Here is a 25,580-nt window from a genome sequence, read left to right on the forward strand (position 1 = left end):
TGAGGTCAAGCTGCGCAGATTTTTCCAATTGCATTACCATGCAATATTAATGTAACACAAATAAAGGGCGACAAATAAAGGCAGTCTGTTAGTAGATGTGTGGCTGTGTAGAGTAGTTTTACACCCGCCACATAGGCACAAGGCTATATGCATGTGTATTATTCAAAACCATAAAATACACCACAAAATGGTTAGCTTCAGTGCTTCAATGCAGAGTATATGAGACTTGTACTAAATGGGCTAAAAGCACTGGTTCTTTAAGTGAGAGACAGGGACAGACAGAGTCCAGATCTGGCTCATTAGCACTGATCAAACCTTTGACTTTGCAGTTACAGAATAATCTCTCCTTCTGTTGTCTCTAGCTTTGTGTGTAGCTGTTGTACAGTTAATGAACTTCACTGTATGTCTGGTCTGCTGCTTCTTTCAGAAACCACCGGCGGTTTTGCTTCTTCACAGTTTATCAGATAATGAGGGAGACTGGAGTATCCTTCCCCTGCTGCCTTAGTAAGTATTGCTGAACTCTCAGGATCGAATCAGTGTGTGGTTAACAAAGATTTAAATGTCAGAAACATTTTGCCTTCCCACAGCTGAGATTCTGCAGGTTTGAGCACAGTTTGTTTGCTACGTTTTAAGGCTACAAATTGCTTGGAAGCTATTATGAACAGAATAACTGACTGATTGCGACACACTGTGATAAACGCCTTCCTAATGCGTCTATAACTGTGGCAATAAGCCTATTATTGAAGCTATCCAGCGGTCCAAAGAGCACAATAACGACATTAGCCACAGTCGACTACATGATTTGGCCTTTTTAAAAATCCGATATGTGTTCAATAATTGTTTTGGGGAGATGTGAAACAACATTTGAATCTTTTTTCTTCTTCTTCTTCCACCGCAAAGATTTAGGACCTAGACCACCAAATGCACCCCAGATCATTACAGAGCTGCCCTTTCTGAAAGAAGTCTGTGTGCTTGTGATGTTTTTTTGTCTCTCTGCCCTCTAGGGAAAAACTCTGTGGCTGCCTTGATCTGACTGGGTCAGGAGCCTCAGTGAGATAGTTCCTCTGACTGGACTGAATTTAAAAAATCTGCTTTATCTAGAGTTCGCCTGTGCATGGCAATCTTCCATTTATTCTTATTTTATTATTTGCCTCTAGTTTTTCATGATACTTTATTTTTTATGTGTCCCCAGTTTATCGCGCTCCTTCGGGAAAAACTCATCCTGGATTGTATTTCTGGAGGAGGAAACAAATGTGAAGATGACTAAGCTTATTCAAGTCCTTGCAAAATTTGACAAGAATAAAGTAAGTGTATGCAGTATTCCCTCTAAACCTCCATCTCTTGCTGTCTGTCTTTGTTGCTCTGTCTCTTTGTCAAATTCATCAGCTAGAGCAAAAGCTTCCTGCTTGGGGCTCTGGCCTAGTTGATCATCGCTTCAATTAAGAGATATGGTATCAGGTTGGCTCCAGCTTGTCTGCAGCTGCACTGAGCTCTGCCAGCTCTCAGTGTAACCTGTCAGACATGTCACTCCAATCTCTGCTGTAGACCTAATTTAAGGCCTGTCTCTCCACTCATGAAATTATTTTTCTTGTATATGGGTCGTTGGGGTAGGTCGAATATAAATATTAGATAAACACTGCAGTCAGAACATTGTAATGGAAAAGATTTCTTTCTTAATCAAGCTTAGCAAAATAGCTTTCTCCATCAATAATTTGTTTGTGTATGAATTTTTAAAATAATCCAAATAACAGCAGCATTTTTCTGTTGTTGTTTTTTTTGTTGCTATTTGTACATGTTGACAAGCTTTCACAACACAAGTTTGCACTGGCTTTCAAGTGAAACAGGGCCAAAAATGATGTTAATTACATTTTGATGTAAAGCCCACAGGGAAAAAAAAAAAAACACAACAAAACTTACTTTTATCAGCAAATGCTGAAGTTTGCTTTGGTCTCTGCACAACAATTAATGGAAACCTTTTTTATTCATCGTGAAGTGTTTAGACAGAGATGGAAATCATTATTGTGTGACTATAAATGACATTTTCCTGAGGACAAGACAATGAATACATCACATTATGATTCCATTCATTACAGCACGCCCTAAAGCAGCGACTTCTCCAAGATAAGATAAGATTAAGATAAGACTTTATTGATCCCACACTGGGGAAATTCTCTTGTTACAGCAGCAGAATAAGAAGGAGAGGTAGAAAGCAGAACAAGGAGACAATAACAAAGACCATGTGCATTATATGCAGAAGAGTATAAAAAGTGATTGCCTTGTGTGGCTCAATTTCACATTGAAATAACACAATTTTTATTTTACATTCCTCTAAACTTCCTGTACTTTAACTGTCGGAGGATTTTCTCTAAATATAAGATCATTTTTACTCCAGATATGTCGAGAATTGTGATGAGACCCTCTTTGGCTACAATATCTGGTATCTTTGAACTTCATTCTATTAAGACATCTCATTATTTTCCAAGCTAGTGACAAACTTAGCCACCGGAAAGAATTTCAAAGATTTTCTGGCAAGTGCAGCGTGAAGAGTTCCAAATTAGGCCCGAATGTGTCTTTCATAAAAGCTCACAGTGATGTGTTCACGGCAAAAAGTGCAACTAAAGTAAAGTGAAGTAGCTCATGCTGATGCTATGTCACATGCTTCTCATTTATCAGGAGTGGTTTCTTGGTAAGCCCCTCCATGACGAAGAGTCGACCATCATCCATCACTACGCCTTTGCAGAAAACCCCTCCGTCTTTAAATATCCTGACTTCGCTGCTGCTTGGGTCCTGAGCATCCCCCTTGTTGTTCGGTGAGCACGTGCAGTAAATTACTTTTGCATCTGTAAAATCGAGTTGTTCGGTTTGCATCACTGCATTATTCCCTATTTTTGAGAGGTTGACTTTTGTATTTGCTGCATATTTCAAGAAAAAAAAAGTGATTTCTTATTTCAGGCTTGCAAACAAAGTGAGAGATGAGCCACTTAAATCTGACTTCACCATTGACCTGAAACATGAGGTAAGATAACATGCAAGTCACACGGTTACCTTCAGACCTATTTTGCTTGGAAAGTGATGATGAGGCTCCTGGTTTTCAACCATTTTCTATCAATTTTCTTGTTTGTCACACACAAGCCAACGCTGACCTACTATAAGTTATTTGCACAAAAAGAGCGAGGCATGAAATCGATCTAACCTTGAAGTGAAATCTCATTACTTTGGAGAATTGTCATGGCGCAGCATTGAGGTTCTTATTTTTATCACTGAAATTCAGTCAGGGAGGCATCTAGGGATTTTGTTGGGGTAAACACGGCATCAGACTTATCAGGCTCACTCTGGAAAAGGTAGTGCAGTTAGAGATGGCATGAGTTCAGTCTGAGAGATTAAATTATAATACTGCATATTATTTATAGGTAAAAAAAATATGCAATGCGTTTTTTTCCTGCTGAGGTTTCAGCTGAAGTTAAGGAAATTTAAGTTGTTTTAAAATGATATTAAGTGGTGTTATTGCAGATTAATGGGTCACAAATAAAGATCACTTATATGTTAAAGTGCTGTACTGACATTGCGTGATTTCTCAATGTCAGCTCAGTTCACTGTCAGTAGATTAGCTCCAGGCTGTAAGTCAGCAGAACGTCACAGTTTATACTTTCTGTAGATCCTGATTCTTTGGGACATCCGTCCATTATCTGTAAGCGTTTATCCTTTGGAGGGTTGCAGGAGGCTAGGCCTGCTCCCAGCTGACATTGGGTGAGAGGCGGGGTACGCTCTGCACAGGTCTTCAGTTCATCACAGGGCTGCAACACGGAGGCAATCATTCACACTCACATTCACACCTACAGGCAATTTAGAGTCACCAATTAACCAAACCTGCAAGTCTTCTGACTGTGGGAGGATGCCAGAGCACCCGGAGGCTCCATGCAGACACCAGGACAACATGCAGACTCCACATAGAAAGGCCTCAGCCCAGCCATGCAGGCAGCGCTGACTGTCTGTCTTCATCATGTATTCTTTTACTGTAATGTCTGGATCTTTCCCTGTTGAATAGCTCAATTAAACCCTACATTTGCTGTCCTTCAGAAAGAGATAGCAACACTCACCAGCTCTCAATTTCTCCTTTTCCATCATCCTCTTTATGTCTTTTGTCAGTCATCTTAAATAGTCACGTTGCTCACTGGAGTTTTGTTGTGAGAGCAAAATTGTGGTAGTTATTATAAAAGAAGACAGACAACATTCCACGTCTCTTCTGTTGAGTCTGTAACAGGGCATTAATGTCTGAAAGATTGCATCTTGACTTAACCTCGTAAAGCTGAAAGATCCATCTGTGTTATTACAGGTCGCCTTGTATATCTGGGACAATGGGAACGGTCCACATCTCACCGCCGTTCCTGAGCTGTGCACTGAGCCGGACGACTCTCCTCAGACCCTCAGCCACTGTGCTACCACTCTGAGCAGCAAGCCTCCTCCGTGTGTGAGTATCAGCCTCAATTTGATTGTCCTCAATCTCCAGGAAATGGAAAAGGGACACAATTGAACAACAAAAAAAGCAGAATGCGCTTCACTGTTAGCCATTGGCAGTTCTGTGATATTCAGCCTTCAGCCTTCGTGCCCGCGGCTGCATCAACGCAGCAACCAGTGCAGCACAGCCCTGAACACTATATTGCCTTTACACTTCATTCAATAGAACATTGTTCATTAGCTTAAAGGGACAGATGTCTCGTGTTTGTCTCACTAAATCTAATTCAGTCATCTGCAAAAAGGGAGAAACACATTGCTAAGCCACGTCCTTTTGCATCCTCTCAGCATCAAGGGTTACATCTGATTTTTCTGACTTATTTTTGATATTCATCTAAATGTGTTGAAGGTTATCCATCTCCAGTTTTAGCATTAGAAGTATTTTAGTATGTGCCCTGCGATCGGCTGGCGACCGGTCCAGGGTGTACCCCGCCTCCCGCCCGTTGACAGCCGAGATAGGCTCCGGCCCCCCCGCGACCCCAAAGGGATAAGCGGCATAGAAAATGGATGGATCTCATGTTGTTTTAGGACCAATTTTTTTACTATTTGTTGCTTATGAATAAGCTGAACAGAAAATATATTGTATAAGTGTTGGAAATTTTATCAATTGCATGAAACTAAGTGGAGGAACTGGTGCTACACTGAAATTCTGACAGTTCATTGAATATCTCTCTTGGTATTTTAGTAGTAATTGATCTTAGTTCCCTATTTATAAGATAATACAGAGAAAAGTTATTATAGTCGGTTTTATGTTCAAGGGAGAAATATCTGGGAGGCGGTTTCTTAGAATAATCCTGCAGGATATAATTGGGACTGTCTTAAGGCTGTACTTGGTGTTGCATTTTGTCTGAATGGGTCGAGTGTGTTGGCTGAGGAAAAACATAATTAGGTCACAAAGTAAGTAAGGTCAGTGCTTTCACTGTGATGTAGGAAGAATAGGTTTAGTCTAATTTAATCATGATTGTTGGGACACTTTCTTACTGTTCCAGTATATTAATTATTATTTTTCTGTCCATGTCAGTGTCTTGAGTTGTTAGTGCTATGTTTGCTGTAGCTGAAAGAAGTTTGGTTTGTGAACCGATCAGAAGGGTCAGTCGACCTTTAGCGGGCAACTGTCGACGCCTCATGCACCCTCAAACAATCAATAACGTCGGAAGGAAGTGCTAGAGTGGCACGGATGTGTCTGTGACTGTAGTTTTGCTGAGTGGGTGAGGTGGGTTTAATTTGGGATGCCAGGACTGCAGCTGAACGTGTCCCAATTCAGATTTTTCTCCCTTCCCGAAGTTTTGACAGAAAAGCCCAATCTGATCTTTTCATTTGTGATTCAAATCACCTACCGCATGTGCATATGTGGCCCAGAGTCTGCTTCATGTTTGTCGCAGTCTCGACTGTCAGATTTATTTCATGTGGTTTTTACCCCCCACCCCCCCCCCCCCCCACCCCGATGGAAATCACTGTCCTCATAAAACTGCATTCATTTGACCAGAAAACAGGACAACAACTGGAGCAACCAGCGCGGAAACATGAAGGTCACAGGTTTGATAAGCATTCAGGGACAAGTTTCCATTCAGACAAAACAAGAGGGACATAACATAATCAGCACTTAGCTGCAATGTCAACAAGGAATCAAGGGCCTCAAGAGGCAGATTCCAGGACGTGAAGGACGACAAACAAAGTGGCCGCGGCAGCAAAACACATCCTTTTTATCTGAGGCAGTAAACGTGGCGTTGCTCCTCTCTGCACGCCGGACGTTTGAGGACAGATGCATGTTCAAATTTGGATCAGACATGAGTCATTTTTTCTCAAATGAGTAAAACAGGCAAAAACAGAGACAATGAGGCGGACGAGAAAACTGAAAGTGAGCAGGAAAGCCCATAATAGAAATGTATTTTGAGCCGTCTTGAGGTTTTTGGGGTCTGACAGTCCCATAGATAACAATTAGTCAAAAACTAATGAGAAGTTTTGACAAATGATTAATTGTTCGTGTCATTCATCAAGTGAAAAAGACAAACATTTGCTGATTCTTGACTCTCAATCTGAAAATTAGCTTTTTCCCCCATTTTTATTTCATCATCAATGGATGGAAAAAGCAATTTAAAGAAATCACTTTGGATCAACATTTTAATGAGCATTTCTAATTTTTATGTGGCATTTCGTGCACTAAATGATTAAAGCAGCTATAACCAATATTTTTACAATTAAAAAAATCTAATGTGACAGCAGTGTGACACTATGAAAGGAGTCACTCATAGTGATGAATCGACAGAGAGTCAGAGAGCTTTATGTAACGAGTTTCAGCTCATTGTTTATTTGTCTGACTGCAGCTTTAATGTTTTGCTTCCCTCTCACACTCATATGACGTCATTTTCAGCATTGTTTCAGCCAAAAACCTCTAAAAACCCCCACTGTATATGACCTGCTCAGACACAGTTGGCAACTAACTGGTGAACAGAGTGGCGTGTTTAGCAGCAAAGCAGCAAGATATTTCCCTCAGGAGTTGGTAGAGACCAAAAACTGAGCTGAAAGAGAGTGAATATTGATTATTGTTGTGTTCATAGCTTGTTCCTGCTGCACACAGGTGGCCAAAAAATATGTCATAGCAGGTTTAATCAGTTAAAATGAATAAAATAATGGAAATAATCAGTAGCTGCAGCCCTAATTTGTACATTGATGTTTCAATGCTCAGGCCTGATCATCGCACAGTGGATTCTTTCTGTACATCACATCCTGTCTGTAAATGTTCCTGGAAAAGTGATGGTTTCTGCAGCAGCTGATGACATTTTAATGTTGCATACACTGTTAATGCATCCTGTCTGCTGTTGATTTAGTTGATCTTTTTGTGTGACTGTTTGAGCACAAGATTAAAAAAAAAAAACATCATATCAGCCCTTTCCATTTTGGACTGAATGTGGTAATAAAGGGCACACAGATGCACACAGAAATGTTCCATTTTCAGCTTATTTTTCTCTCACTCTTTCATTTCATTTATAATCTTTCCCAGTTTCACCGTGCCTCTTTTTATTGCCAAGGCTTTTATATTTCACACATGCACACCTAATGCAGTCTTGAATTTCTGTGTTATCAGCTGCTGTATGTCTAAGTTTCAGAAGGAAAGCCAGAGGGCCAAATGACCCCAGACTATTAGCAGAAATATCCATTTCTAATTTCACTTTGAAGACTCCCACTGACCACTTTGAAGCTCACTATCACCTGAAAATCTTCATTTCTACTATTAGGCTGGATGTAATATAGATTCTGTTTTAATTACGTGTGATTTATTCTGCGTGTTCATGCGAGCATTTCTTTGATTAATGTCTCCTGTTTTCATCAAAGGGGGAGCCTGTAAATAAAGAAGATATATTTGTTGCTGTGAAAACGTGTAGGAAGTTTCACACTGAAAGAGGTGAGTCACACTCCCACTCTTACACAGTCCGCCAAAGATGCACAATTTCTCGTTTAATTGCAGATGCTTTTGCCTTTTTCTTTTACCTTTCACGTGTGTCACACCAGAAATCATGAGATTTTCACACGATAATTCCACCAACATGTCTGAAGGGATTTATAACACATTGCATTTGTTCATCAACAACAGTTTTACTGTATGTGTTTAAGTGTTCCTGAGCTCATGCAGTAATCTCCTTTATCCAATCATGTGTTCACAAAGTGGTGACCCTCACTCCATCCTCGCTTGTGAACAACTGACCCTTTCCAGGATGCCCCTTTCATCCCAATCAGTACTATCACCTGTTACCAATGAACCTGTTTACCTGTGGAACGTTCCACACAGGTGTTTTTGGAGCGTTCCTCATCTTTCCCAGTCTTTAGCTGCTCCTGTCCCAACTTGTTTGAAACATGCTGCTGCATCAAATTCTGAAAAAGCATATATTTACAAAATCAATGAAGCTGTTGAGCTCAGACATTAAATGTGTTTGCCTTTGTGCTGTTTTCAATTGAATATTATGTCAAGAAGGATTAGCAAATTCTGCTTTGTTGATGTTTTACACACTATCCCAACTTTTTTGGAATCAGTCTTGTAATGGTATTGAGGCTAAAAGGAAAAACCATTTCTTTGCTGGAAATGTAAATTCACCCAACAAGCTTCTCTGAAGTTTAGCCATTTATTTGCACGCTGTGCCTGATGTTAAGACATCTACAGTAAATCTGTCTCTCTTTTAACCTGATGAAAATGTAGCAGGCTCAGTCAACTGCTCAAATTGCAGATTCATTTCTGAGGGATCAGACAAATTGTACGCCACGCTCAAAGAGTATTGCTCCAAAGTAATCCCACTAATTACCTTAATTACCATTCCTCTGCCAAGCTGCCATTATTGGTTTCAAATGTAGAAAAGATGAAAATGAATATTCGATTTATATATCGGGCTGCACGGTGGCGCAGCAGGTAGTGCGCGTGCCTCACAGCAAGAAGGTTGCCGGTTCGATCCCCGGGTCAGGCGGGGCCTTTCTGTGTGAAGTTTGCATGTTCTTCCCGTGCATGCGTGGGTTCTCTCCGGGTACTCCGGCTTCCTCCCACAGACCAAAAACATGCTCATTAGGTTAATTGATGACTCTAAAAATTGTCCGTAGGTGTGAGTGTGAGCGTGAATGTTTGTTTGCATGTGGCCCTGCAATCGGCTGGCGACCGGTTCAGGGTGTACCCCGCCTCTCGCCCATTGTAGCTGGGATAGGCTCCAGCCCCCCGCAACCCCGAAAGGGATAGGCGGTATAGATAATGGATGGATGGATTTATATATCAAAGATTATCTTAGATCCATTAGCAAATAGACATGAAAGAGCCACACATTTAATTTACGATGTTTTAATCTCCCTCATCTGAAGTGATTATCTGTGCAAAAACAATGACATGGACATAACAAATGCACCTTCATCCATTTTGAAATTAGAGTTGATGTAAAATTAGTGTGAACGATTGATGTATTACTCTCCCTTTTCTTTTCATGGTAGCTCAGTGTGCTTCTTGTGCTGTTACAGTGTAAGAGCCTCGGCCTTCAAGACTATGTTTAGCTTTGTTTTTTGGATTTGAAGCTACCACAACAAAAAAATGAGAAAAACATGTATCAATAATTATTCGTGTTTTGAGTTTTCATGGCTCTGTGTAGATTTTGCACATTTGAAGCACAAAAAGTATTATTTTATTTATCCTTTTTATGATTTGGTGGGTGTTATTCTGTCAGAAACAACCTGCAAATAGCAAAGTTTTGCAAATATTCACAAAAGAAAGAGGAAGAAAACCAAAACAAAAGGCACAAATGTGATTCCTACATGGAGTAAAAACTATAAAATGAATGAAATGGCTGAGAGAATGAATAATGTGTTGGAATGGAAGAGTGCTGTGCCTGTGCTGCTTCACAGACTGTAGAATACAGTGGTCGTGCTGTATGGTCTTACAGTAGCTGTTACTCATTGTGTTGTTCCTAAAACACATTCCATTTCTTCTCTTTCCGTTTCCTTTCATAAGACATTTTTAGACGTTTTTAAAGAGTAAAACACAGAATATCACATGTCATCCAGTGACTTTGTGCTTTACCAGTAGTCTGATATGAAATCTTATATGTTTAGATAGTATTTGATAAATAAAATCCCATTTCATATCCACTAAAGCTGCATGTGTAGGTTGCTTGTCTGTGTCAGTATCTGTTTTCAAACTTTCTGACCAAATCTATTGATATTGATCGTTTGCTGTAGTAAGGCAGGAAATCAACATCTGACCTGCACAACTTCATTTTGGATTCTTAAGTTTAGTTTTTTATCGTTTGATTGTGGTGGTATGAAATAGCGTTGTTGTATTTGGAGCTTAATTGTACTTCTTCATTAGTACATTTGTCAGTTTCTAAGAAGCTTTAGATGCAATGAAGGCCAGCCAACTCAACTTTTCGCTTTTTTGGTTCATTCTTTCAGTGTTAAATATGCCACTCTGATTCACTTTTGTTGATTTATGAGAGTTGAACACAGCCTGGAGCGGCTGCTGCTGCAGATCTCTGGGTATTCAGGGTTTCTCAGCCCTCGAACACACTCGCCTCGACAACTCAGAAACACATCACAAAACCTCCAGAACTCATCAGTCAAATGCCAATCAAGTCTATTGGAAAACTTAAAACTCTGATGCCAAGAATTAGGTCATTGATAGATGAATGCTGCGTGCACTAATAGCTCAGCTGAAAGAGAGTGTGTATAAATGGAAGGGAAAAGGGCATGCAGACACAGTAATCTGCTAACCTGCACTACTTCTCTTACTTACTGCTGCTTTTCAGCAGAGGACAAAAAGTCAAAAGGCTGCAGGTCCCACTGTGTTACTCTACATCGAGCACAGGCCGACAAAAACTAGAAATTATAACTTTTTTTTCTGGCAGGAGATCCCAGGATTCATAGACCTGAAATTTTATTGTTGAAACTGAAGCGAGTGCTTTTTGTTTTACAGGATGTTACATTTTGACAGCAGGTTTGTGCACACCAAACTCTATGAATCATAGGAAATATAGCATCAGCACTTTATTCCTCGCTGTGATTATTTTCAAGTTGTCTTAAACATTCAGCGAAGTGGGAGGACTAAAGAAGGACACTGAAGCATTTTATCTCACTCTCATCTTCTATTTTCAATATCATGTCTCCACTGATGATTTATTTCTTTAGAAGCCGCTTCGATGGTCTTTAATAGAATATCTGACCAAAAACAGGCAGAAACATCAGAGAAACCACGTATGGTAATAAATATGAAGTAATCATTCGTCCAGGGAGCAAGTCTACATTGCACAGAAGCAGAGGTCTGCTTGTTGTGAGACTTGGTGAACACTGTATTGATTGATTTTCTCCCCTTTGCTCCAGTTCCAGTGATAAAGAAGACTTGGGAAAAGGATGCCTTATTTTTAGAGTACTACAGTGACCACGCCGATCCTTCAATACCAACCATTGATATTGGAGTACCAAATACTGAAAGAGGTAAGTGTTCAGCCTCCAGGCTATCTGCATCTGCGGAGGTAGACGAAGAATTAAATGGTGAAGCTGAAATGTCTCACACCTTGTGAAGTGGATGGCAGGTTGTAGATGTATATAATTCAAATCTAATTTAGTAGGAGAATTGGCACTGAAGTGAGCAGGAGTGGCCCTCTGCACTTCAGAAAATGGCACAATAACAGAACTGGATATTTGTTATTCAATCGACTTCATAAATGGATTTCAATCAATTATGTTGGCATTGTTGGTTAACCATGCTGAGACTTCTTTAGACTTTTCCATGCTTTCTTCTGTTTTTTCTCTGTGTAATTCTGAGGTGATAAATGCGTCTGTGCCTTCTGTTTGTTCTCGGATTTGAGGAGCTTCTGTCTGACTGAGAGCAATAAACTGCACATTTACTCAACAGAAACTTGGCCAACATCTCCTGCTGATTTCCACAGACTGTAGGCCTGTCGCTATTTAATAACTGAAATGTTTTCTCCAGATATTTGTTTGTTGAGGAGCTGGTGATCTTCTGATTTGTCATCACTCACAGTGTATTTTTAACCATTGCTCATTTTGCTTGACACACTGTAGACTCCATCTTAACAAACTCTCTCTGCAGGACCAAGTATCATTTAAAAGAATAGTTTTTGAAACACGTAGCTGCAACAAGGAGCTGTTAGCTTAGCATAATTTCTGGAAACAGAGCCAGTGTAGCTGTTACCCCCCTGTTTCCAGTCTTTATGCTAAGTTCATCAGCTCCTTGGTGTATCTTTATATTTAGCGCACAGATACAAACCACAGAACCTCATTTTAAATTCATGACAAGATCCCAAATGTTGTCAAACATATCTGAGTTTGAGGCAATGTGTTTAAAATGATGCATGAGACATCTTCAGCATCATTATTTCATGTAATGGTGGAGACTGCAGACACACGAAAACATTTTTTCACGTGTGTGCAAACAAACAGATACAGAACATGTAAAAAAATAAGATGATCACTGTGCCTCTGCATTAAGAGGTTGAACCTGGTAACAAAGCCCAAAGGTGGCTCCTTCCACTGCTGCACTGCACGTCTGACTGGGCGGAGACGCTGGGACACACCAGGCTTCTCTGCACCGAGGCAAATTCCTTATGTGAAAACGTACTTGGCAGCGAACGTGATTCTGAATCTGGAGGACAAACACATCCCCCTGCCGGTCTGAGAGCCTGGTGATCCCTCAGCACAAGCTTTAACCCAACAACATCCTCCAGCTTCTCCTGAGGGAAAAACTGGAAATGCATAATGTATGATAATCAGAAACAAGCACAAGAACATGTACATAGAGCGTAAGACTGCTCAAAGCAGCCCAGAGTAGTTTGTAAAGACAGCAGTAGCTCTCTGCTTCAGCACCCTCCTGGTTGCCTGAGGCAGCGGCCATTCGGGCGCAAATTATTTTACAGTCTGATGGCTGTTGGCGTAAAACGGCACCTTAAGACCTCTCATGTTGCACCTTAATGGCATGATGCATGGACTGAAGCCACTCTCATCCCACTGACTTTGGTTAATCTCCAGCCTCCATTCAGTTACTGTCTTCAGGCAGCTTCTTTAACAAGGACATCTTCTGCAGCCTCTTTGCATTGAGGAAGTGAAGGATGCAAACTGCCACCGGCTACTTGCTGGAACATGTGAACTTGACTGTTGCAGAGCTGAGACTCCTCAGGAATAAAAGTCAACTTTTTCATGTTGAGCTACTCTGTTATCAGTCCAGTTTGTTGTTTATATGCAACCCCCGTACTTCAGGGCCGCCTCATCCCCACCTCTTCGTTTTGGGCGGTGACAGGTCTCAGCAGCTTCTCGCTCTGTAACAAATCCTCTACCAGCTCCATTGCCTTCATGACCCTGAGCCACACATAGTTCTCCCTGCACCAACTATCTATGCTCTCAGATGTCTTTCATACTGTATCCTCACTGGAATCACCATGTTGGATCTTTTTAATCAAATGTTAATGGGAAATATCCACAAGGAAACAGACTTTTACTAATCTAATTTTTTAAAATTTGATCAGATTTAAGAACGCTTCATCAGATTTCTGAAGGTGGGTCTCACCCCAGCTGCTAATCTAATTTCAAACTGAATTTAGACCATTACGTCACTCGTAAGGGGAAGGAAATCTTGATGTCACATGGAGAATGATGTTATACCAGTCAGCTGACCTCATGGCAGCAGCAGGAATCACGCGATGGAGTAGTTTCACACTGCAATGAGATACTGTGGATCTGTGAAGAGCCAGTGCATCTGTTTTTGGTCTGTAGCCTGCTGCTTGTTATTTTCCTTCCACATTGGTAAAAATGCCACCTGAAAATGCAAAAGTGTGTGTAGTTTACATCTTTACAGCAACCAGTATATCCCGACCTGTCTGATGCATCTCATAAAAGTAGAGCCATAAATGCAGAACTGGTGTAAAGTTGGAGGTGTGATATGTGGAGGGTAGAAAGGAAGGTGACAGTACAATCCCCCAGGCCACCACAGTGAAACCCTGCAGCTTATAATTCATCACTAATGTGTAATTGTTTGGAGTCGGGCCACGTTTGACCGAGTGCTTTTAAAATCCTTTAAAAAGCTAAAAATGCATTGATTTTGAAACCTGGCGAGTGATGAAACACGTCGCTGCTTGATTGTATCATGCACTTAATGACTGCTCAGGGTTAACTGTAAGTGGAAAAATGCACTGCCGGGTCTTAAAAGTCAAGCTGAATTCACAGCTAATAGAGCTTCTTGGATTAAATAAGGAATTAAGCTCTGACTGCTTTTTTGGTTACACTTTCTAATTCTCTCATTGATTGGTACAGCGTTATACTGGCCCACTTATTGCATGGTTTTCATCCCATTGGTGGTGTTGCACTCGATTACATAATACAGAAATGTATTTCTAATGTCCATCTTCAAGAGAGTCCACTGCATCATCGCTATCTGCAGCCTAAAATCTGGCCATACATGCAACTGTGAGTCAAAAAAAAAGACACATTATAACCTTCATGGGGTTTATTGGAAAGCTGTTGAAGTAGATTGCATTAGATTACAGGTAATTTAAAAAGGAGATAAAAGGGCTGCAACTAACAATTATTTTCGTGATTGATGAACATGCTGAATATTTTCCCAATCAATTTGTTTTGCCAGAAAATAATGAAAAATGCTTGTTTTAATTTACCCTCAGCCCACGGAGATGTGTTCAAATTACATGCTGTACTGATATATTGTTCTGAAAAGCATCAAATCCTAACATCAGACAAGGTGCAATGCAAACGTTTGGCATTTTTGTTTGAAGTAGCAATTAATTAATTGATTAATTGTCGCGGCTCTGTAGCAGAGTGCTGCTTTGTGAAGTGGATCTATTCTAACCTAAAGATTTATTAAACGGCCGTCTGTTCAGTCATTTCCACTGAGCAGAGCAACATTCATATTCCAGCTTTTTAAATGATGTTTGTCATGATATTCTCCCTCCGTACGACAGATACCGGGGTCAGGGCAAGGCATGATGTGTGCTCCCCATTCACAGTTTGCATACTGCCAAGCTGACAGGCTGGCAGCTGGTTATGCCACAGCAGGAAAAAAAAAGAAAAAAAAGTGGAAGTCGTCTGGCTTCTCAAACCTGCTCATTTGCATACTGTAACTCGACATGTTCCCTAACTCGGAACAGAGAGTTGGTGTGACTTACTTGTGAGTTTGATGTCTTACTCCAGAAAAAGCCATGGCTCTACTCCTCAAGCAATAAATTATGCTAGTATTTTTTAAGCCAGTGTTGGACAGGAGAAAGCATCTCCTTCCCTTTAATTTGGCCTTCCACTGCACGCCAGTATTCTTACTCTCAGGAGACAACAATTGAGTATTGGATCTTTGGCAGCAACCCACAGTCCATCATCAAGGCAGGGGGGTTTTCTCTAGTTTGGTAAGCAGCCAGATACCGAAACTACTCTCAGTTTAGTAACTATGCATTCTGTCATTCAAACAGCACTCATACAGTAAATTGGATTCTTTCGCAGTGGTTTCAGTCAAGAAGCAGGGAGAGTTTAAACATGATTGGCCCTTGTTTAAGCGACACCATGGCTAGAGAGAATACAGTTAGTATCATACTGTATCTTTAAACAAAAGTATGTAATGGAGTCATTCACCAAGGGACATAGACCGAAGCCAGTGTTTCAGTACATGCTTAATCAGATAAGCATGCACTGAAAACAAGGAGCGATTGAGGTCAAATGAAAAATAAGCAGTTTATCTTTTCCTCGGTGCCAAATACCCACGCGGTATTGAATCGGTTATCGGACTGAAATTGAGTTTAAGTCAAGACATGCATTATTTCTTTCTCTTTGTTAACCTCCTTTTCCAAGACCTCAAGGTTTGTGCTAATGATTGCTGAGAGCAGCCTGGAGTTCATCAAGAGTCGACAGGCATCAATATGTCAGGAGTCTGGAGTCACCTTTCATTATTTATTTTTTTCACCGTCCACTGACTCCATTGATTTCATTGAGTTGCCTTTGCTTTGAGAGCCGAGTGTTAGAACTGTATCGCTAATGTATGTTTGTTAAATACAGCATTTTTGTGTATTTTTGAAGAGGAAGTGCAGAATTTCAAGCTGTCCAATCAATTTTAAGCAGTACCAGATGTGTGTGTGGGGGGGGGGGTCATCGTACTATTAAACTAATAGAATTTTATGTTTATATATAAATACATTTGTACAAATGGGGTTTATAGATAAATAGGTACATACATACTCACAGACTATTTTAAACATAAGATAAATTGTCTTGAAAAAGCTTTGATCCTGCTGGGTTATCATGCTACCATCTGTAATCTCAAAGAAATGTTAAGCCTGGTGAAAACACACAAGCCTTACAGTATATATATATTATTATTTTATTTTTTTCTTGTGAAAATGGGAAAATAAACTCAAGCGTGTGAGATTAAAAGTTTAAGATGTTAGGGTAAGAGTGATGCAAGACCTTGTAATGGGAAAACACCATATCAAGTAAATACTCAAAGTATTTACAATAAAGTGTGTCGGAGGCAAACAGAGAGCTGATGATAGGAAGTGCTTCTGGGGCCAGCGAGGACTTTTCTGTAGAGCTTCATGTTGCAGTGACAGGTAGGACATTTTAATGGTAGTGCATGAGACATGGACATGGACGCCTCTTCCAACTAGAAATACTGTAAGATTACCAGGCTTGTCTGGAGACCTGCCTCTGAAAGTGCATTTTTGGATTTTATTCCTGTCAGCAGTTCAAGGTGTCCTTACTTATTCTATATTCAGATACCAGTAAAAAAAACAAAAAAAAAAAAACACCTTGGTTGCCTTATAAATAAAACAGTAGGGCCTCAGTATTCTTTGTGATCCTGGCCACCAGGGATTTCCATGTCTGAGCTCTCAGCCCTGATGGTGTGCAGATATTTGGATTCTGATGGTTATATTTCTTTTGGGTTCCTTGTATTTGTTCTGTGCTACCACATCACTGTTATTGTTTTCAGGAGTTGGCAGAACATTTTGTTCTGTCTGGCAGTCATGTCAAACATGCCAGAGTAAAAGTTTGATCTTCCTCGCTCATCATGCCAAACATACCTTATTATTTGTTTAAGGTGTCAGGATGTTGACAACAGCCTTCTCTCTGCTCACAAAGCTGGAGAGGACACGTCCTTGCATTGAAAAGATTTTCTTTAATGCCGTACAATACAATCTTAAGAGCGTGGCAAAAGCAGTTTTGCCCCTTAAACACAAGGTCGCTTGTTGGATCACGGAGGTGGCTGATGTGTCCGCCTACAGTCATGTGTGCTTCTGAAGTGTCCTTGAGGCTTTTGGCATTGAGAAGTAGTACTTGTTCACACTTTGAAATATATGATGCATGCAACTGTCAAATTAATGCTGAAATATACTGCAAATTTGCTGCACCCTTATTAGGGTAGAGTTAGTGTTATGGTCAGGGTTAGGGTAGGGTTAGTTGTTCCATGCGTTTTTATTTCCTTCACATAAACTGTGTGGAGTGTAATCAATTAATGCTTGTTGAAATGGTTTCATATTGTTTAAAGAGAGCACCATCGGCCACATCTGATGAATCTTTATTTCATCAGTTAGAGCTCATTTCCTGCAGAAAAATTCCTTCACTCATTGTCGTGGATGAGACTTTACAATAATGTCTTCTCTTAAGTAAAATTTTGTTGTTTTTATAGTCATTGCTTGTGACTGTTGGTTAGCCTACCGCCTTTCACATCTTTTAGCATTAGCATAATTTCTGAGTGTGATGTTGTCTTTTTGTGGCTCTTGTTTATGCATTTGTGCTTACGCAGGTGCGTGTATGTGTGTGCATGTAAATACCTGCTTATGCAGAGTGTGTTTTTCTTCCTGCAACAGGGTCATTTATCTTAGTAAACCAGAATACAGCGCGTGGTCAATATGTGATTAAGTCGTACAGGCCAGTCTATTGATACCATGTCTCTATTTGCAGGCCACTGTGGGAAAACCTTCGCAATCCTTCAAAGATTTCTAAGCAGCTCTGTTCCACACACCAAATGGCTCATTGTCGTGGACGATGACACACTTATCAGGTATATTTTTGAAGTGTGTTTTCAGCCTTGTGTTTCTCCCCTTTGTTCACGACGTCTCACTATTTCAATGCCACGCTTTCGTTTTCCTCAAACTTTGACATTTATTCATACATTTTCTAATAGATTCTGTCTCGCAGCCATGAAAAGGTTTGAACAGCAGAAGAGAGAAACGCTTGGAATAAAGTCATTTTGTGAAAACGAGTTCCAGAGATACTACCTTCCCGTCGAACATCTAAAAAGCTCAGTATATAAATTCAGGTCCAGCTGGATTCACTTTATATCTGTCAGGTTACCCCTTCATGTCGAAGCCTCTGGATGTGTAATAGCGCCTGAGGGAGAGCAGTTATTTCAGCTTCTAAATGGGCAGTTTCATACGCATGTGTGCTTGCGCAGGTGTGTGCGTCTGTGATGATGATGAGGGTGTGATGAGTTTGATCTGTGCTTTCTGCAGCCTCCCCAGACTGCAAGTCTTGCTGAGCTGTTATAACCCCTCTGAACCAGTGTGTCTAGGAGAGAGGTACGGCTACGGCCTGAGCCAAGGCGGCTACAGCTACATCACAGGAGGTGGAGGGTGAGTTTCACAGCTCGGATGCTCGGGGAATAATGATGAAAGATACAGACGCAGCAGAGGGACTATAAAACCTGTAATGGAAAACCTGTAATCTGTAGTTTACAGATAAACTGTTTCGAGTCCATTTAAAAGTGTGTTGCTCCCTTCAGGGACGTTTTGATTTGCAGGCTGCATTACAGTAAACATACTCAATAAAAATATGGAATAAGTCACCTCAAAATACAGTAAGCACACAGTCTTCAGTTGATAAGACAGGCAGTCAATACTTAATACTCTACATCATACAAACTGAGCACAAAAATAATTGCAATCTACATGATCCATATTTGACCGCCCTCTTATTAATAAAAGTGGGCAATAAGCAAGTTATATGCCAGTTGTCAGTGCTGGAGGAAAGCTGCACTATAGATAAATCTTGAGCTGTGAGTGAGCTGTATGAGAAACTCTATTTAGGGACACTTCAGTTGCTGTGACACGTTACAGCACTGCGACTGCCAGCTCTCAAAAGTGATATCTCCTAAAAACTGTTCTGAGTGGCAATGAGCGATTCCTTTGGCAGCTCAGGATTTGTTTTCATGTGTAATTGCCTCTCTTTTCAAAGAGATGTCACGTCATTGTTGTGCAGAGTTGAATCACAGAAATCTCCCTCTCAGCTTGATTTGCAGTTTCACCCCCCCACACACTGTCGCCCTCTCACGATAAAATAATCCCAATGAATCTCACAGTGATGGCTGAAAGACGTGTTATTTTCTGCTTATTTCCAACGTTTGCCTCATCTGTTTCTGATGTCCGTCTCTGTGTTGCTGCAGTATGGTGTTCAGCAGGGAGGCTGTCGTCCGACTTCTTGACAGCGGCTGCAAGTGCTACAGCAATGATGCGCCGGATGACATGGTGCTGGGAATGTGCCTCAATGCTCTCGGACTTCCTGTCACACACAGTCCACTCTTTCACCAGGTTTATTCACATTCTTACAGTTCTTTCTTTGTGTCTATCTATCTGTGTGTTTGTGCCTATGGTGAAACTGATTTGGGTCTTTAAAGACAACTGCTGCTTTATTTTTATTTTTTGGATGTTTTCTTCCAAAATATCCTGAGAATTACATTTTTTTTTTCTTGGTGAAAAATCATCACTTGAAATCTCTTCAGCACCTGTTGAGTTATTGGGGACATTTTCCAATGAGACATGGTGCTTTTAAACAAATGAACTGTTTAAAGATACAGGTAGAGAGCTCTATTTATTGGTAGTCAACAACACAGCTCTGATATTTAGAGGTCCTGTACACCCACACAGAGGACTTGAGTTTTTCTGGCTGATTAGACTTTTCCTTATGTTTAAAGGTCCAGTGTGTTGGATTTAGTAGCATCTAGAGGTGAGGTTGCAGATTGTAACCAACCCCTCACCTCACCCTCCCTCATCAAGCATGTAGGAGAACCTATGGTGGCCTCAAAACCCACGAATAACACAAAATGCGCTCTCCAGAGCCATTGTTTGGTTTGTCTGTTCTGGGCTAATGTAGAAGCATGGTGGTTGAACCTATAGATTCTCCCTAAATCTTGCACACTGGCCCTTTAAGTCACATCTTAGATTTCATAATTACAAGCAGCAGAGTGGGAAAATTACATCAGTCTCTCTACTTGTAATTCTGAGTCAAAATGACCCACAGAAGAAGAAAATGACCACATAAATCGCCGTTATGTGAGGTTTTCCCATTGTGCTGACATGATGTAAATGCACCATCTTATTCACATCATATGGGATGGGTCATAAAGATGGGAAAGATTTCCCATGGGTGTAGCTCTCTACTGTACCACTCCAGATGGCTGCAGGATTGTTTTTGTGAAGGTTAGAAATACAGTGAAATAAAATTATAGCTCTATAATCAATTAAGAATGGGTTTAATTACCCTGAACGATGGATTTGAACAGGCATCCATGTTCAGGCTGTATTATACATATGGATATATCTGCGCTTTAAGAAAAATTGCAGTCTGAATTAGAGCTTGAATTTTGTGTAAAAATCATGAACTGGTAATTATTCTCATTCTGACATGAACATATATATAGCCTAAAGGGGGGCAGAGCTTTGCTATGTATGCAGTATCTGTTTCAACATAAACTTCACGCCTTCACTCTTGCTCTCTGCAGCACTTGCACGAAGTCTCTTGTGACTGCTTCCAAATATGAATTGCTGTACTTAATCTTACCTTTCAGGCACGCCCAGAGGACTATGCCAGAGACTTCCTAGCTCACCAGGTGCCCATCTCTTTCCATAAACACTGGAACATCGACCCGGTTGCGGTTTTCAACAAATGGCTCAAGGATGACTTTGGGGCAAAAGTTTCAGATGGACTTAATGAGAGCGCTAAGACGGAGTTATAATGATTTTAAGCACACAGCTAGCCTGTATGAATATGTATGTATGTACAGCGTGTGTGTGTGCGTGCGTGTGTGTGTGTATTATGGAGTCATGCAACTGAAATATTGCCCATCACAGATGTAAATGTTTTTGTATTGTTGATGCTAAAGTGTTATTGAGAGGGACCTTGTGAGCGTGTGTCCATGACATGATACATGAGTGTTTTCATGACGGACTGCATGCTGAGGTTACTGTCATTTTGGAAATATGGATGTAATATGTGTATATTTATATTATATGAATAATCTAAACCTAACAGAGGAGAATCTTCCTCTATGGGAGGTACTGTATCTTTCAAAAAGTATCACTAATGCTGTACAGTGTGCTCTATTTTGACATAAAAGTGTAGTTACTTGAGAATGTTTTGCTTCTCTGTGTCATTGGAGGCTTATTAATTAGTTAGTTTAAACCACTAATGTATAAATTATGAAGCTGTTAAAGGTTAATTGGGGCTAAAACTACACTATGAAGACAGACTGGTGCAGCTAAAAGGCAACATTAAAGCTCTCGGAGAATGCTGAAAGTTTGCAATTACTCCTCAAATGCACCCATACTGTAGTCTTTAAAGAGGCCCAGCTGCTGCTCATGCAGATAAAGTTCTACCTTCACTTTAAACTCACCTAAACAGTCTCATTACATTTTGGCTCACTTTGACCTCAGCTGCAGGTACAAAAAAAAAAAAAAAAAAAAAAAACTTCCACGAACATACTTTCTTGTAAAACATGAGCTGATATCCTGAGGTATGAGGTGGAAATTGGTTTTATCAACACCAACGCCAGTTTTTCATTTTCACGTTTTCCTCCACAAAATTAACTGTCTCGGATAATTAATTGGCAGCCTCAATGATTTTCTGACCATTATAAAAGGTCTTTCAAAGACCTTGAGCCTCGGTGGAAGAATGAAAATTTCCTCCTGGCTGTTTGCCATCTTAAGAAATGAATTTGCAGCTGTAATGCCTCATTCAAGTGATGTTTCAGGAAAAAAATGGAAGTCACTCGTGCCTCACAAACGCTGTGGAAAACCTGAGGATTATTAAAGGCTTGATATTAATTACACTGAAAATTTGAAATGTGAATACAGGAAACCTCATTACTGCCAGCACACTCTAATACAGCCGATGTTCCTCTACTCACAGATTCTGTCAGTATTGTGGTACTAAATTTACACTGTCCTAATAGCACACCAGGCCACCTCGAGTTCATGAAAAATCTATTAGCCGCAGGCATTTGAAGCAGTGCACTAAGTCAAGTAGACATCTCCTAACACACCTATGAATTGTAACCTATTTGCAGGAAACAAGTTAAATTCCTAGTGGGACTCTCCCACACATGGAGGGAAATCCTCTGCGTGATTCTAAGTAGGTCCGCACAACATGCTTGCACCGCCAATATTTCTAGCATGTCAGCAACAGCATCCCAGTGGGGTTAGACTGTGTCTGGCACTGAATTTCATTCTTTAATCTTTGTCCAAAACAGGGAAAGGAGGGAAGATTAGTGCACCACTGCATCTCCTTCATGTTCTGTCCTTTAAGAAAAGTACATTCTCACACTTTATTCATTTGGTGATGATATTACGAAGGCCTCTTCACGCTGCCAGGTGTAAAACTCTCAGCAGGAAATACTGAATTTTTTATTTGTGTTTTATTTTGTTGGCCTAAAGTTATGGACTCATGCTTGGAAAACACACGCACACAATGTGTATTTGTGAACTGTAAACTCCCCTGCAGAGAAATTCAAATTTTCACAGAAAAGAAGCCTTCAGTGTCCTCAGTGGTAAAAACACGACGGTTTACAGAATAACATCCAAATCTGACTTAAAACAGCAGCTCTGCGGCTATGAATATGGTTTGATGAGCCTTCAACTCACTCCTTCACTGAAGGGATTTTGCATCATGTGCTTCAAAAAACATCACAGATGCCCACATTACCTAATTCCATTCATTTATTTGCATGGGAATCTGCTTCAGCTTGTGTTTTTTTTGCCTTTTCTCCTCTTTGGTGTCATCATATTTCACGCAGTTCGTCCAGTCAGGAGTTTGTGATTTATTTATTATGATTGAAAACATATACGAGACTCAGATGTAAGATCTCCTATGGGTCTGCTTTGACAATATTCACCCTTTGTTTAGCCTTTTGTGTTGATTCACTCAAATTACAAAAAACTTTCCTGCACTTTCTGCCCAGGTGTTCAGATACCTGCCTCTGAGATTTCTGCCTCACCCCCAGTTCAGTGGAGGTAAATGGAAAAACTGCATATTTTGTCATTTGGGTGAAGCAGCCCTTTAGAATTGCCGGGGGGGTTAAGTTGGGAGCAGCAGCAAAGAGGTGCCACCTCTTTACCTTCATTCCTCCCTTTGAAGCAGTTAATTAGATTGCAAATGAACTGTAGAGAAAGTTCAGTTTCTTATCATATTTCAATGTCTGCTTTTACCTTTGTAACAAAAGATTTGGCTTCCCATGGCCGGTTATTATTCATAAAGCTGCGTTTGAATAAAAGCGTGTGTGAGCCGTGGCGAGTCCTGGCTGGAGAGCCGTTGGAGGGTTTTGAGTTTTCATGCGGGGCTGTTTGAACATGAGTGCCTTTTCCTCTGAGGATTCGCTGTGATCACCAGGGCCTCTAAAATGGAGCAGATGAGAAGAGCTGCCGCAGTCAGTGCCGTCTCAAATCTCTGTTTCCGTCGGCTCTGCTGAGGCTTTTATCATCACTCAGTTTTCTCACTTGTTGCTTGTTTCCATCCCTCCAGGGGAACAACTGTGACTGCAAAGATCTCTTTAGCAAAACAATTATGAGACTTCATTTTCCCCGGTTGCAGGGATCCTGTTAGATAGAAATAAAGCCCTGGTGAGCCATGTTCTGTAATGATCATATTTTTGTTGTAGCATGTTAGCTGTGCTAGCACGTCTCTTGGTCCGTCAACCACTTTACTCCGGTCTGAAATATCTTCTAATCATCTAAGCATCTAATGTTAATGGAATTGCCAGGAAATCTCATATTTCTCACATAGTTTGTCTTTAGTGCTAATTAGCAAATGTTAGCATACTAACACTAAGATAAGAACATGGTAACCATACATCACCATGTTAACATTATCACTGTGAGCATGTTAGCATGCCCTTAGCATTTAGCTCGCTGCATAGCTGCTGTAAGGTTTAGCCTTTTCTCCAGTTCCATTTCCATTTTAACACTAACCCTAACTCTAATTTCCACACAGATTTTTTCTGTCTATATTTCCATTTTCCTCTTTTTAGATTCATCCTTGTGTGTCATTCAGGGACTCATGTTAATAGCGTGAATGTAGAATGGAAAAAGCAGTGACATTTTTTTTTGTTCCCCTTTACGTACATTCAGTTAAGGAGTCAGGGTCAAGGTGCAAACAGATTAATTCATTCAACTCGTTGCATTTTAATGTTTTCTCTTTAACATGAGGCCACTGATAATTACACCTCTCTGACACACACACAGGGCCACACTTTAGCCAGACAGTGTCTGATGAGTCCAGTGTGTAACAGTGCCTGTAAGTTAATGGTGTGATGTAGATGCAGATGCAGAAGATTTAGAGGTGCCTAAAATCTTGTTTTGCCCAGGGAAAATTTCAATGATACTGTCCAATAAAATGAGGTCGTACATTTAACATTATGCATTCAAGGGGTGTTCCTCAGTAGGAGTCATCTGTTTGCTTGTCTATTTGTAAAAAGAAAATCACGATAATGAATGTTGGCAAGGCTGGTGAATTAATTATTTTCAATTATATGTATAATTCAGCAGTGCCCTGTAAAGGTGATATGATTGTGCCTGCAGAATTTAGCCTTCAGAATAAACTCAGTGTCAAATGAGAAGAGTGAGCTTGAGAGAGGGTCTCTTTAAGAGGCAGGGTGGGTAGTACAGACGGTGTTGTGCAGATGTGGTGGTAAATGGGCAGGTTGCAGTTAAAGCCAGGCCAAGGGCAAGTGTTGAAAGTCAAAATGCTCACAGGCCTCAACCACGAGTTACACAAGATTGGTTTTTATAGCCAATTCAATAGTAAAATAAATAGTATGCTGTCATAATGTCAGGCTCCTGATAGTGGTTAAAATATTTCTGAATACTTACCCTCCACCAGCTGCTTATTCTAAAAGATGAGATTAGATCAAATATATTTTATTGCCCTTGCAAGGATGATTTGTCTTCTATGTCACAGCAGCAAGGACGCGGAAAAACATAACAAACAGCAGCGCAGGATAAAAACACAATATATCATAGAAAAACTGCAATTAATGGCAGATACCATGGGATGAAATCTTGTCCAACTAACATAACCAGTCACCATAAATAAATAACAGGAACTAAGGAAAGGAAGGACAAAATGGGAATGTGAAGCGGTCTGTGTTTGTGCAGTGGAGACCCAGACTATCATTCTGAGTTAATCAGTTTTATTGGCAGGGGAACAACAGACTCCTTGTATCTATTCAGGCTGCAGCATGGGACATTGTATCATCTGCCTGATGGGGAGAGTCGGTATTACTGTAGCTGTCCACGATGTGAATGGAGTCTACTGATATATATATGTACTCACAG

The 25,580-nt window shown here is 40.5% G+C and overlaps 1 protein-coding gene across 1 annotated transcript in view; it reads left to right on the forward strand.

Moving 5' to 3' along the window:
- b3glcta (beta 3-glucosyltransferase a) overlaps positions 1–21,696 on the forward strand; it is a 57,737-nt gene extending 36,041 nt beyond the window's left edge. The window contains exons 5-15 of the mRNA XM_070970914.1: positions 428–504; positions 1,193–1,304; positions 2,674–2,810; positions 2,953–3,016; positions 4,334–4,468; positions 7,846–7,915; positions 11,353–11,466; positions 17,941–18,040; positions 18,492–18,611; positions 19,421–19,565; positions 20,822–21,696. Of these exons, the coding sequence (XP_070827015.1) occupies positions 428–504; positions 1,193–1,304; positions 2,674–2,810; positions 2,953–3,016; positions 4,334–4,468; positions 7,846–7,915; positions 11,353–11,466; positions 17,941–18,040; positions 18,492–18,611; positions 19,421–19,565; positions 20,822–20,989 (1,242 nt within the window). The 3' untranslated portion in view covers positions 20,990–21,696. The remainder of the gene's footprint in view (positions 1–427; positions 505–1,192; positions 1,305–2,673; positions 2,811–2,952; positions 3,017–4,333; positions 4,469–7,845; positions 7,916–11,352; positions 11,467–17,940; positions 18,041–18,491; positions 18,612–19,420; positions 19,566–20,821) is intronic.
- The last annotated feature ends 3,884 nt before the right edge of the window (positions 21,697–25,580 follow it).

Source organism: Chaetodon trifascialis, chromosome 9, assembly GCF_039877785.1.
Source record: "Chaetodon trifascialis isolate fChaTrf1 chromosome 9, fChaTrf1.hap1, whole genome shotgun sequence".
NCBI lineage: Eukaryota > Metazoa > Chordata > Actinopteri > Chaetodontiformes > Chaetodontidae > Chaetodon > Chaetodon trifascialis.